The 15,640-nt window shown below is 33.6% G+C and overlaps 1 protein-coding gene across 1 annotated transcript in view; it reads right to left on the minus strand.

Annotated features, from left to right (window-relative positions):
- Positions 1 to 15,640, minus strand: part of IMMP2L (inner mitochondrial membrane peptidase subunit 2) — an 898,438-nt gene that overhangs the window by 202,081 nt on the left and 680,717 nt on the right. The window contains exon 5 of the mRNA XM_003802241.3: positions 3,740 to 3,842. Within this exon, the coding sequence (XP_003802289.1) occupies positions 3,740 to 3,842 (103 nt within the window). The remainder of the gene's footprint in view (positions 1 to 3,739; positions 3,843 to 15,640) is intronic.

The raw sequence follows: 15,640 nt of genomic DNA on the forward strand, positions 1-15,640 counted from the left end.
ATTTTCAAGGCAGCTGACACCCGTTAACCACTCCAGGCATAAATCACTCCATTCGCAAAACATACAGTATCTAGAGCGCCTGATGTAATGCAAGATTTTACCAGACAGTTATTATTTTCACCAGTTTTCGAACTCTATGCTACCAAATCCTCCGAGGAGGTTTCATGGGTTCTTGATATCGGTTTTTAGTACACAAATGCTCTATTCTGCCTGACTCCCCGTTGAGGGGCCAACAGTGAGTCTCTCCTCACAGATTACATCTCTGTACTGTGGTATCTATTGCCCCTGCCCCACCTGCATTGGGGCATTTTTGTCATGCTTGGTGATAATGAAAAAGGATTTCAGAAGACTCACATGTTCAGGGTATTCCTTTTTACCCATGACTTGAATCTCTGCCCTTATAACCTCTGATTATTTTAAACATTTCCCAACACTCCATCCCAATTCCTCCCTTTGTTATGTGGTCTCAATATCAAAAAGTCTCTTTGTTTTATCCTTCCTGCAAATCCAAGAATCCCATTCTTGTTGCCCCCAATAAATCATATATAGTATAATTCCCCCCAAGATGCACAATGTAAGAAAAAAATTCAAAACAGGTATGACTAGATATTAAACCTCTTAAAATGTCCATTTCCCACATGTATGACCCAATCTAGCAATCTCTCTCCAGATAATGCCACTCTTATTCTCCTGATCCATCTATCCATCAGGTTTCACAGGCCAATCAAGCCAGACCAATAGAAGATGCTCAAAAATGTGTCCTACAGGCATAAATTAAAGTCTTTGCATGATATAAAAACACGAATCTTGCTTTTTCCTTTACTTTTTCACTCGTTTTTAAAAAGTGGAAAACGTTTTTGCACTTCATAAACTTCAAAAGGAATACAATGGATTTTGATCTGCATTTTCCATACCTTCCTATATATCATCATTTTCAGATCATCAGTACATTTCATTAACATACAATATTTCTAATGATAATTTATTGCTAAAACTACCATCTCCTATTAGGCATATTTACCTCAAGAAAATAGTCTAGGTAGCTAATATTTTATTTAATTATATATCAATGAAATGAGTGATTAAATTAGCCCTTTTCTGAGGGTCTTGGAACTAAAAGGAATTCCTGTTTAGTATAACCTGCAGTTTCCATTCTCAGATAGAAGCAGTATATCATGCATAGTTTCTGCATCCAAATTGTTCAGTTCTGCTTCATGGCCCCTGCACACAAATTGCTCACAAGGTGACACTATAATCACAAACCAAAAAAATCAAAATATATTTATACATCTTGAAAAGATTAGCTTTGCCATGAAATATTCAAGTCAAAATTTTTCTTCTAATGTCTTTTGGTCAAGGTAGTTAACATAAATTATTTATTTTAGATTTGTTTTTAGATACTAGAATTTCACAAATCACTCTGCAGAAAGTAGTGAAAGTATCTCAGTTGCTTATGATTTAATGATAGATAAAAATGACAGAAAAACTTCACCTTTGTGTTTTCACCAAAAGGATGAATATCTGTAAGAATAGCTCAAATATGTGTACTGAAATGAATATTTATAATAAATGAGAGAGCATTTTTATGCATTTTTAATCTGAAGAGGTTAAAAATTACTATTTGAAAATTCACAACTTATGCATGCACACATACAAAATTTGCTTTTATGTGCTTCCATTTCAAAGCAGTCAGAACATTCATGAATAGCTCTAATCAATTATTTTGGGGTGCTGGCAAAGAACAACCTGGCTATAATAGAAGACGTATTAATGTCTTCTATATGGAATTAGAGGTGGTAAAAAATAACACTAATTTCTTTAACAAAGCAGAAAACTTCCTAAAACAAATCCTTAGAAAATATCTGAGCAATTACAAAACCACACATGAGAATCAGCATCCATCTTTATTCCCTAAACCAGTAAAATCAAATAGTAACAGCTCCAGACAATTATCACAATTCTAAAAGAAACTTACAAAAGATTATTTCTCACACCAGAAATCCAAAATAAACTCATAATTAATGAATCCATATTATGAGAAGATGAGACATTTTTTGTCATTGTGTAATGATGATATATATATATATATATTCAAGAGGGTTGACTATTCAAAGATATACTTCTATACTACAAGTGACCTAGATTATTTCCAAATGGTTTGTCTCATTTTCAGTATACCTTACAAAAATTGGATGATATTTTTTTAATAAATGCTTTTCAAAAGTCAGAAAAACCCTTTAAAACCTTTTTGCAACTAGCAAAAAGTAGTTAGAATGAATAGTCTACTGAAATTATCTTCTGTATATCCATACACTTATCTAACCCCAGCTCAATCATTGTATTTTAGTCACAGGTGAGTTAAAGTGGCTGCTCCTTAATAACAATAACAGTGGTGTCTCAAAACATGTGAAGGAAATAGCTTTATTATAAAATAACAACATTTAATTTTAGAAAAAATTATGTGAATTAATTTTTTTTCAAAAACATATCTAAAGGTGCTAATCACTATTAACTCACACAAGGTTGAGAATCCCTTACTCAAAATGCTTGGGACTCGAAGTGTTTCAGATCTCAGATTTTTTTTTCAATTTTGGATTATTTCCAATATACTTACTGAGTGAGCATACCTAACCCAAAAATCTGAAATAGAAAAAGCCACAATGAGCGTTTCCTTTGAGCATCATATTGGACTCAAAGACTTTGGATTTTAGAAGCATTTCCGATTTTTTGGATTAGGGCTTCTTGACCTACACATACATAGTAAGTATAGACATGTCTAGCTTCAGGAAAATCTAATGGGTGAAGATCTAAATATTTAAACAGTCTAGGTAATTAGAAGGTGTAGTTTCCATCACCTAAGATTTTCACTTCATATAAAGAGCTATTGCAGGGATTCACAGATAGAGAATTTCTGTATGCATTCACATGAAAAAATTCATAAAATATCAGCTTAGTCACATATTGTACGGAGTATAAGCATAGACTAAGGAATGTCTGCACTTCTGCTATAAATTAAATGCTTACAAAATGTTACTTATGAAGGGTGGCAGAATATGCCACCCCCAAATATGCCACTTTGATATAAGGATCACTTTAAGCTAAGGGCACTTGAAAAACAGCAGATGCAAGAAGCGCACTCAAATCCTCCCCTTTCCTTTTTCTGAAAACCGGAGATAAAACTTTCTTGTGAATGATGCTCTCCTTGTACCAGGAGAAAAGAAACATTCTTCTACAGGAGTCATAGCAGACAGAATTCTGTACAAATTGACCTTGTTAAAATAATTCTTATCTTCTTTAGCTTCCTCACATAATTTACTTACTTTTTCACATTTAACTCTAGTCGTTCCATCTAATACAAAAGTATATAGGTCTCGCCATTTCTTTGGGTCTTCATTTGTTTATGACGGCTTCTGCACCATTTCAAACTTACATTACATTTCTGTGCTTTCCTCCTGTTAATCTGTATTATATCAATTTAATTCTCGGGACCAACTGAAAAGCATCTTTTGGTACTTTGTTGAAGTTCTTAAATTTTTTTATAAAACACATACACACACACCATGATAGTTTATGACATTATTCATTTATGATACTTAAAAGGAAATTTTCAAACACAAAATGTTTTACCATAAAATTCATGATCAATCTCACCTGAATTACCTGAGCAACCTATCTGACATACTTTTGTTCCCACCTTTGAAATCCAATTATATCGGCAACAAGATAAAAGATGACTTACCGGTCCAAAAGAATTACTGTCAAAGCTGTGTCCGTGATGATCACCTTCAACCCAGATGTGACCACGGGGGACTCTAACATACCGATTTTTGTGTCCCATGGTTCTAGAAATAAACAGTGTAAACATTGAGATAAGAGCAGAAAGGAGATCAAACAGCCCAGCATAAACAAACTCAGTAAAGGCAAACATGTTATAAAGATGTAATACACAAGTTAACCATCAAGCGCTTCATAACTTCATTTTTAAGTAAGATGTGGTTAGGTACCTATAAATCTATTTACAGTATTATTAATTTTATAGGTAAAAATTTTGTGCTTAAATAAAATGCATCAGCATCAAATGTAATGTGTTGGCATTCAATTTATTTCATAATATCTTCAAAAGGTGCTTATAAAATTCAGTAAGCCCTAGCAAAATACATTATCTATTTGATTTCTGACTCTTGCTTTTAAGGCAATATTTAATTCTTCCAATTGACTGTAGACAGCTGCAATATTCTTTTATTTAAAAAAAAACCAAACTTCTCAAACCAATTACCAACATTCTCATACCTCTTAAAACTCGAAATGTTAGCATATGTAAGAAAAAAAAGGAAAGAATAATAATTTGAATGATCTCTTGTTAGATGCAAACTAACAACATCATTTGGAAGTTTTTGATCAGCACTAAATTACTCTTAAAAATGAGTAACTTCTTAACAATTTTAAGAGTATTTAATGATCAATGATACACAAATGGACTGGGCAGTGGCTCATGCCTATATTCCTAGTACTTTGAAAGGCTGAGATGGGAAAACTGCTTGAGAGCAGGACTTTGAGACAAGCCTGAGCAAGAGCAAGACCCCCATCTCTACAAAAAAATATAAAAATTAATCAGGTGTGGTGGCACATGCCCATAATCCCAGCCACCAAGGACACTTAAGGATTCCTTAAGCCCAAAACTTGGAAGTTGCAGTGAGGTATGATGATGCTACTATATTTTAGCCTGGAAAACAGAGTGAAATCTTATCTCAAAAACAAACAAACAAAAACATTTGGCAGAAGATTCTATATTCTTAATGCTGGCAAGGAAATGAAGAGAAGGTTCTCTCACACAGTGCTGGAAGCAATGTAAAATGACACAACTTTTTTTGGCCTATATTTCATTTTAGGCCAATTTTTCACAAATTTTTAAGAGTCTAAAATGTCCATGCCTTTTATTTATACTTCTAGAAATCCACCTTAAAAAATGAAAAATATGGACAAATATTCATTATCAGAGGTGTTCAACTCAGTCTTTTTATAGCAAAACAAACAAACAATTTACCTAAATATCCAACAATACAGGATTGATTCAATAAATTATGACATGGGCCAATTAAATAAAGGAGGCAAGATTAGAATAAATACTCCAATCCTCAAATAATACATTCTTTTGGGGGCAGAGACTGTTTCCTTTGTTTTAGGGTTGTTTTTTTTTTTTTTTTCTCTCTAAAGCACTCAAGAAAATAGGAAAATACCTAGCCCCAGGAAATTTCTCAATAAATGTTGGCTAAATGGATGAATGAATGAATAAATACCACCTCCAAGGCTATAGAGGTCAAAGACTGAACTTGGCACACTGTATTTTGAGGGGATGTCCCTATGGGGCCATTTTGTTAGTAAGTTGTATATGTGCAGAAAAATACATTAAAAAGGAAAACTACATACAAATTGCTGTTATAGAAATTGAAACTATTCATTATCTAAGAAGGTTTTTAATTTTCAAGATAATTTCAATGTTGAATTACTTTGCTTTAGATCAGAAAATCATTCATGCAAGGAAGCAATGTTGCATCCATTAGAAGCCCACAGTAAGTTAATGACTGCTGTTTATTTTTAATTACTACTGGGAAGAAAGTTTTTAGCTTTCTAAAGAAAAGCAAAAAACAAGTTGAACACATCTTACCATCATATACTCTGTAATATAAGAGTTCTTTAATTAAAATCAGTCAATTAATTCTGGACATCACTACTACTTTTATTATGAGATTGCCTGTAAGAACTAATACCCCACAGCCAGTGTTGATGACAGGAAGAAGACACTTTTACTAAGTGTTGGCAAGGCATTCTTTCCAAATAAGTGCCACCTTATTAAGCTGGGTATTTTGGGTAAAACTTAGAAAAAAAATTACCAATTTTATCTCTTCAAATAACAATTCAAAAATTATAAAGTAAAACCAGCATAAAGTCATCTGTGCAATGAAAGGCGAGTTTTAAAATCAAGCATATTCTTATAGAAACCAGAAGAACAATGTAAAACCCACATTGAGTTTCAATGCTGTAAAAGCAGGAATCAAGATAGTGGAGACAGAAAGCAACATCATCAAAGTACCAATGATGGTCGCATGGCTTCTTGTCTTGACCATCTTATCTACAATATTTAAATACATTGTGTACTTTATTATTATCTAGGCACTTACAATGCTTTATTTTTCTTTACTGCCCCACATTTGACATACATTTATGTATTTATTTATCTTTTATTTCTCCCCTTTAAAATGTAATTTTCAAAACTATGCCTTTCTTGTTCACTAGAGTATCCACAGAGCTGAGAATACATTGCACTCAGTGTTTAACAAATATTATTAAATGAATGACTGAATAAATAATAAAATACTGCCAGAAAGGTATATAGTGGAAAGTATACAGATTCTGGAAACACACTAACCTAGTGTTAATCAGGCATTATTACTCACAGGTAATATTGTGAAAGTTACTTAGAGTTCTACTTCTATTTGTTTATCATTTTAATGGGAGGAATAAGATACAAACTAAACAGGTTAGATGGTTAGGGACCATATTCGGATGAGGTATAGGGTAAGGTGACTCTTGGAGAATGAGAAGGTTTGGGCTTTTGGGATAGGCTAAGGTTGGGGCTGGGGTTCAGGTGATGGTTATGGTTGGGCGACCCCTGGGCATGAAGCAGGTTGGGGGCCCTTGGGGTAGGGCTAGAGTTAGAGCCCAGGTCCAGGTGATGGTTAGGGTCAGGCAGCCTTGAGCATGAATAGAGTTCAAAGCCCTTGAATTAGGGCAGGGTTTGGGTGATGGTTAGGGTTAGGTGGCCCTGGGCATGAAGAGGGTTCAAGGCCCTTGAGTTAGGGCAGGGTTTAGGTGATGGTTAGGGTTGGGTGGCTCCTGGGCTTGAACAGAGTTTGCAGCTCTTGAGTTAGGGATAAGGTTAGAGTCCAGGTTTTGGTGATGGTTAGGTCTGGGAGGCCCCTGGGTATGAAAAGGGTTTGAAACCCTTGGCTAGGGTTAGGAGATGAAGCTTAGCAGTCAGATGAAAATACAATGGAGAGTTGTTATACAGCATAGTCTCTGGAGCCAGCCTATCTTGAGATTTATTGTATCTTAACCATTTCAAGCTTGTATGATCTGGGCAAGCTGATGAACTCTAAGTGTCAGTTTCCTCATTTGCACAACTGGGCAAATAATAATACCTACCTTAAGAATTTATTCTATGGATAAAAGTAGCATATATTAAACACTTGGTAAATGGATTCTATTTTAGTGGAGACTGTTTTTAAGTAAAGCACTGAAATATAGTTCTGATATACAGCTGGAACCCAATAAGTGGTAGTTATTATTGCTATTGTCTTCCCTGTCCATTATTTTACTTCATTTTATAATTCAGAATGTGTTCAGCCTTTGCTATCTATTAGCATCAGTCCCTTAAAATTACCTGAAGTACGCCTGAATAATTTCCTTCCCCTACAATTCTGCTGTGACTATAGACTACTTTTAATGGTACAATGAATCTTTTTTCCCTTACTCTTATGTCCTTTGGGAACACTCTAAAACTTATATATGAAAACACAATCAATCTATTTGTGAATATTCAAATATGCAGAGAGTAGTAGGTGAAAGCACAATCTATCTATTTGTATTTTTTACCTACTATTCTCTTGCATATTTGAATATTACTATGTTAATACAGAGTGGTTTACCCAGATATTAGACAGTTTTGAAAGAACTCTTTGAGCTATAGATCCCTGGTAAGATCCATGCCATATACATAGTGCATATTCCGTGTTTCAGGTATCAATCTAACTTTTTAAAAAATAAGTCAAAGTAGCTTTAAAAAGTATAATGTTAAAATATTGAGCTGGATCTTTTGAGGACTGCTGAAGAAATATAATGGTCCTAATAGAACTGCTCTAGACAAGGAATTTTAAATAGCTTCGTACTCTGAATTCACATAAAAGAAAGACAAGATAATCTTTTAGGTGATTTAACAGTTAAGTGAGGTGTCAGGCTACAAGGTGGTATGTATATATGGCTTGCAAATAATTTAGGTTTTGACAGTCAGAAATGAATTCTGCATGGTATTCTAACTACCTGTCCAAAAAACAGGCAATTTTAGTACTAGCTTACTAAGACAAGTTACCTAGGTTTTATAAATGGAATGAAGAAGCCTTGCCTCCAATTTGATTTGACCTTGAAAACAATGTTTTATAAGTCTTTGAATCTTCTGAATGTTATCAGCTGAATATAAAAGTACTGTCCAAGCAATTCTTGAATGTTTGTTCCCAAAACAAGAGAGGGAAGAAATTCTTATTGAAAATATGTTCCAAATACCTAACCACACACAGTGTTCTTAATTTGGGTATCTTATATTAATAATTCATAATTAATTGAAGATATCCTTATTTCTTTACTTTTCAAACCATGCTATTGATTTTTCTCATTATCCCAAGTAGTAGCTGCTCGGGGGATGTTTACTACTCCCTGGATCCTAGTTTCCTGGTTTTCATTGCCTTGAAGGGAACAGGAGTCAAGGGCTCAGGGCCCAATAAGATCACAAAGTGGAAATAAGTCTTTTTATGTCACTAGTAGATAGGACCAAAAAAGGTACAAGTAGGAAAGGAAAATGAAAAGAACAATTGACTATCTAAGGTTGGCCTCTGGAACAGAAAATAAAACTGCCTTTGAGAAGTCACACTCTGCTCTCAGGGGAGATTAGGGTTGAAATTCACAGTATTTGGATGACATGGGAAAGTTAAGAATTAATTTTAATTGGCCCCAGGTATCACAGCTCAGGGCAACCTCAAACTCTTGGGCTTAAGCAATTCTCTTGCCTCAGCCTCCCAAGTAGTTGGGACTACAGGTCAGCCTCCCAAGTAGTTGGAACTACAGGTGCCCGCAACAACATCCAGCTATTGTTTTTAGAGATGAGGTCTTACTCTGGCTCAGACTGGGCTCAAACTCTTTGAGTTCAAGCAATCCACCCACCTTGGCTTCCCAGAGTGCTAGGATTACACGAGTCAGCCACTCGGCCTGGCCCACCTGTTTATTTCTATGAAAAGGAGCCTGGTATGATTTTGAATGGGATTGTATTAAACCGATATAGAAGATTGAGTAGAACTGACATATTAATGACATTGAATGTCCCCATTAATGAACATGGTATATCTCTCCATGTTTATTACCATATTTAAATTTTCTTCTGTTGTTATTTGATTGATAGTATTATCAGTTTGGCACTTGCATATCTTTTGTTAAATTGATTTCTAAATATTTACTGGTTTTGATATTATTTTAAAAGTTTTTTTTAAAAACTTTAATTCTCAGTTTTTTATTAATAATACCTAGGAATACAATTGAGTTGTACTGGCCAAAGAAATTCTTAATAATGTATTAAATATATAATGATGTTTCAAATTTCATTACTGGTAATGGTAATTTTGTCTCCTCTTTTTTTTTCTTGACCATTCTGGCTTATAATTTATCAATTTTATTTATTTATTCAAACAAACACCTACTATTATAATTGATCATATTATTTTTTTGCCCATTTCTCAATTTTGTTGTTTTCAACTGTTAACATTATTTTTTCTTCTACTTAATTTGATTAATTTGTTTTTTAATGAACTTGCCTTCCAAATAACATATTTTTCAACAATAAAGGGTCCACTAGATTCATTCTTTAATATGTTTCATTTCTCTCCTCATCATTTTCATGTTTTCTTTTATGTCCTTGAGGACATTAATGTTTACAATAGTTGTTTTAAGGTGCTTTACAACTAATTTCATTATTTTTATCATTTTTGATTTTTTTCTATTGATGAATTTACTTTACATTATAGGTCATATTTTTCCCCTTCTTTGCATTTCTGATAATTTTTCACTAGATGCAAACATTATGAAATTTATGTTGTTGAGTGCTGAATTTTATTGCATTCTTTTAAAGAATGCTGGACTTTTGAGAACTCTATTCCTTATACAGTAGTGCCAAAGAACATGAAACACCTGGGAATTCATCTAACAAAGAACATGAATGATTTCTATAATGAGAATTATGAAAGCCTGAGAAAAGAAATAGCAGAAGATATTAACAAATGGGAAAACATACCATGCTTGTGGCTTGGAACAATCAATATTGTCAAAATGTCCATATTACCCAAAGCAATCTACAGATTTAATGCAATCCCTATCAAAGCACCAATGTCATGCTTTAAAGAACTTGCAAAATAGTATTTCATTTTATATGGAATCAGAAAATACAATAAAATAAGAAGAAATAAGAAATAAGGATATCTTCAATACAATAAATAGAAACAAATCAGGAGGCATTACATTATAAGACTTCAGGTTATATAAGAAATCTACAGTGATCGAAGCAGCAAGATACTGCTGAAAAAATAGAGATATAGATCTATGGAACAGAATAGAGAACCTAGAGATGAACCCTGCCACATATCATCATTTCATCATTGATAAGCCTAACAAAAACATACATGGGGAAAAGAATCCCTATTCCACAAGTGATGCTGGGAGAACTAGCTAGCAATTTGTAGAAGACTGAAACTGGACCCTTATTTTTCACTACTAACAAAAATTGATTCTCACTGGATAAAAGATTTAAATTTGAGACTTAAAGCTATAAAACTACTAGAAGAGAGTGCAGTGAAAAATGCTTGAATATATCAGCCTGGGAAAATATTTTATGAGGAGAACCTCCCTGGCAATTGAACCAACACCAAAAATATGCTACTGGGATCTGATCAAGCTAAAAAGCTTCTGCACAGTTAGGCCACTACAACAAAAGCAAATAGACAGCCTTCAGAATGGGAGAAGATTTTTGCAGGTTATGATTCTGACAAAGGCCTGATAACTAGAATCTATAGAGAACATAAATTAATCAATAAGAAAAAAAAAAAAACAACCCCATTTCTTTGTGGGCAAGAAACTAAAATAGAAACTTCTTTGAAGATGACAGGTGAATAGCCAACAAACACATGAAAAAATGCTCATCATCTTTAATCATCAGAGAAATGCAAATCAAAATCACTTTGAGATAACACCTAAATCCAGTAAAACTAGCACATATCACAAAATCTCCAACCTGCAGATGTTGGTGTGGATGTGGAGAGAAAGGAATACTTTTACAATGCTGGTGGGATTGCAAACTAACATAGCATTTTTGGAAAGAAGTATGGAAAATTTCTCAAGGAACTAAAAGTTGACCTACTCTTTGATTCCACAATTCCATTACCAGATATCCACCCAGATGAACAAAGATCACTTTGCAACAAAGACATTTGCAATAGAATGTTTATTGTAGCCCAATTCCTAATTGCCAAGTTGTGGAAGCAGCCCAAATGCCCACCAACCCAGGAATGGATTAACAAGCTGTGATATATGTATACCATGGAATACTATGCGGCCATAAAAAGATGGAGACTTTACATCTTTTATGTTTACCTGGATGGAGCTAGAACATATTCTTCTTTGTAAAGTATCTTGAAAATGGAAAAAAAAAAGTATCCAATGTACCAATACTATTATAAAACCAATATATATTCACTTACACACTCATATGAACGATAAAACACAAATATAGTCTGGAAAGGAGGGGAGAGGAAGAAGAGGGAAGCGAGGAGGAGAGAAAGTGGAGGGAGGGCATTTGGTAGGATCTTACCTACTGTGCACAATGCAAGGGCACATTTCAAAACAACTAAGAGTATATTATAAATATCTTACCACAAAAAAATAAGTGAGGTGATGGTTATGTTAATCAGTTTGATTTAAGAATTCCATATTGTATATCAAATCATTACATTATACCCCATAAATATATAGTTCTGACTTAATAAAAAATAAATTAAAAAAGAATGTTGGACTTTGTTCTAGCACATGCTTTAAGTTCCTAAGGATTAGTTTAATCCTTTTTATGTCTTGATCTTAAACTTTGTTAAGTCCAAGAGCAGCCTTTAGCTAATTTACACTCACAACTAAGACTATACTCTTCAGAGGACTCTAACCAATGACCTCTTTTATAGAATCTCACAATTAGCTGGTGGAAACTCAATTTCCAATCTCTGTGAAATCTAGGAAATGTATAACCTAGAGCTTTCAGTTTGCCTTTCCCTAGGTGTGTGAATTTTCACTTTATATTTGCATAGATCAATATTCAAAGAATGATTTAAAAGAATCCTTTTACAGAGTCTGTGTAGCTCCCTCCTTTATTTCTTTGTTCCACAAAGTACCATATTAGCCTCTGGGAACTCAATCTGACTCCTCAGCGCTGAGAAATAGTAGGTTCTGTTGCGGTCTGGAAGCCACCTTTCAGCAGAAGTTTGGGGGCAATCACAAAGAATATCTTGTTTGCTTCCCTTGTCTTGGGGATAACAGGGCTACTCTGCCTGTTACCCAATGGCTGAAAGTAATTGTTTCATGTATCTGAAGTTGTAGTTGCTAATTGCAGAAAGACAATTCCTAGAGTTTTCTTCATGAATAGAAGCAGAAGTTGAGCCTCAAATTCTTTAAAATTGATCTCTGGTAGACCTTGTAGAGTGGGAGATTTAAACATTCCCCAGGTGATCCTAATGTACAATAAAGGTTAAGAGTAATGTTTAAAAAATTGACTTCAAGAAAAAGAAGACTTTCAGGAAAAAAAAATTCCTGAGATTCTTAAAGAAATAGTGAACATAGAAACTTGTAAACATGTGCACAGACCAAAAACAATGTTTAATTTGGGGACAAGAATTATATTACTTATATTAATAACATAGAGAAAGGAGGTAATTGCAGTTAAATTTTCCTAAGGTTTTTAAATTGTCGTAGTAAAGAACAGAGATATTTATTATCTTTGACTTTGTCTAGTAAATGTTTGAAACATTTTAAGAATAATAATGGTAATATAATCTATAATTCTGAAACCAGTGGAAAGAAAATAGAATTTTAAAATCTCAGATAATTCAGAAGGATTCAGAAAAGGATAAAAAAAATGAAAAATGAAAAAAGCAGGATCAACAGAAAGCACAAAATAAGATGGTATCTAAATATATCATTAACAATAATAAAAGTAAATAGACTAATCAGATAATTTAAAAAAGTGCAACTGGGGAAAAATTCTAGCTATAGAATTTATGTACTGCTTTATAAATATGCTAAGAGGTGTATGAGAGAGAAACATAAAAAAGATACAAGTATTTTGATAATAATAATATAAAAGCAATAAATCAGGAAAATAATAGCTATTTTTATGATCGGACAAAATGAGTTCAGGTCTCTGAGACGAGACCAGGATTTCAAAGGCACATGATCATGAAAGGTCATCAGTTCCTATATTATTCTATAAAGCAGGTAGGTGAGCTAAAACTCTTTGATGAATAAATTTAAATTTTTTCTTAGATCCATAGTCAGGGGATTCTAAAAGTTCCTAAGAATCTCTATTACAACACGGCAAGCCTTGCTGCCACTCAATATACCCATTCTCAATTTTAACCCTAAATGCTGCCAATGTTTACTTTGTAATTAAAGGCTAATGTATGACGACTCAGTACTTCCTCCTTTGTGGTGTGTGTTGATTAGAAATGAAGTTTATGGCCAGGTGTGGTGGCACAATCTTGTAGTCCCTGCTGCCAGGGAGGCTGAGGCAGGAGGATTATTGGAGCCCTATGATGATTAGAGCCTGTAGCTCCAGCTACCAGGGAGGCTGAGACAGAATTGTTGGGGACAGAATTCTAGCCTGTCTCCAGCAAGTAAGCAAGACCCTGTCTCAAAAAAAAAAGTTTAACTAATTAATAGACTAATCAACAGAGGGTGATTTTCAGCAGGTTAGGTGCTAATGTATGTAGGCAGTTGGACCGCCTATTGTTAATAGTAAGTGATTATGTTTCTCAGAATCCACGTTGAAAAGACCCTAGCAATGATCTAACAACTCCTCTTTGTTCAACTAAAGGAGCAGAGGACAAAAGCATTTAGGTGATGTCATCTAACTAGTTAGTAGTGGGGAAATGACTATAGAAACCAGATTCTATAATTTCCTTTCCCTTGCACCATAGATCATAACTACTTGAAGTTTCAATAAGTAGACTGTAGATTGTTACTAGGTGATCAGAGAGAAATCTACTTAGTTCCTTAAAATTAAAAGATTTATACATCTTCACAATAAAGTTGCACATCATAAATTTAATATAAATGCTCTTTAGTAATAAATATTCTTGATGTATTTTCTAAATTTGGATTATGGAAGCTTAAATGTGATAATTTTCTTTAACATACAGAATGTTTTCTCCTGTTTAATATACATTTTTAAATGTCTGTTGCTATCCATAAGAATCAATGCAATCGTTAATGAGAATTTGAGGAAGATGCCAACATTTACTAAGTAACAGGTTTCACACATACCTGAACAGGCTATGGATATAACTTGTATTTTAACCATAGCAATCAACCCAGCAGTGGGATGTGCAATTTATGCTGTGTTATCTGTGTGTTACTGTTATTTTGTGAGGCTAAGATTATGAACTCTGTGACAGTAAACACTACACTTTTCTTAGTATATATCGACATTTACTGAATGACAACTATGTGAGACAGTGTAGACGGTGTGAGTGAAGGCACACGGTGTAAGAGCCAGTCCCTTTGATTAAGATTATAACTTGTACCATGATTCCCATCATAAGCAACAAAAGAAGTGAAATGTTTTTTAGATAGTCTAAACTACCATAGACAAAATTTAATAAATAGGAAGCATATAAAATAAAATAATTGATTAATGGAGAAAGAAAGAAATGAATGGATGCCAAACATTGCTAACTGCCTAAATGTTCAATAGCTGGTTTTGTTTTAAGGTAGAATAACCAGAAAAGGCATTATGAATGTTTGAATCAAGGTAGGAAGAACTTATAAAAGCTAAGAACTGATAAAAGGTGAGGAATGCAGTGTGGAATTCAAATCCTATTCCTTACAGAACAGTTGTTTTTTCTTTCCTTAGTGTTTTATTTCCTTGAGAAATACCACTGTAAATTAAGTAGAATATTTTATAAGTCACTTTGTAATGAAGATATCCAATATGGAAATATTAAATATATTTAAGTTATTGAATGATAAAGACACTATTGATTTTTCTCTTAGTCTATATGCTATTATATAATATCTAATATTTAATATTAACTTACCTTAAATTGTATTTACTCAAAAATTTTAAGTTGGTCAAGATAGTATCATAATTACAGATATTATATAACCTGACTAAACACAGAAAAAATAACTCCACATTATAAAGAAAAGAATTATTCTAACTTGCATATTTAAATTTTTATTTTATTTTTTTTTTTTGGTTGTTGGTGTTTTGAGACAGATTCTCACTCTGTCACCTGTCTAGAGTGCTATGGCTTTAGCCTTGCTCATAGAACCCTTAAATGTATGGACTCAAAGAAGTCTCCTACCTCAACCTCCTGAGTAGCTGGTATTACACGCACCTACCACCCAGCTAATTTTTTCTGTTTTTGGTAGAGACAGGGTCTCACTCTTGCTCAGGCTGATCTTGAAATCCTAAACTCCAGGGATCCTCCATCCTTGGCCTCCCAGAGTGCTAGGATTATAAGTGTGAGCCACTGTGCCTGCCTGGCCTAAAATTAGTTTTTAATAA

Source organism: Otolemur garnettii, unplaced genomic scaffold (assembly GCF_000181295.1).
Source record: "Otolemur garnettii isolate 467f Iridium unplaced genomic scaffold, OtoGar3 scaffold00242, whole genome shotgun sequence".
Taxonomy (NCBI): Eukaryota; Metazoa; Chordata; class Mammalia; order Primates; family Galagidae; genus Otolemur; species Otolemur garnettii.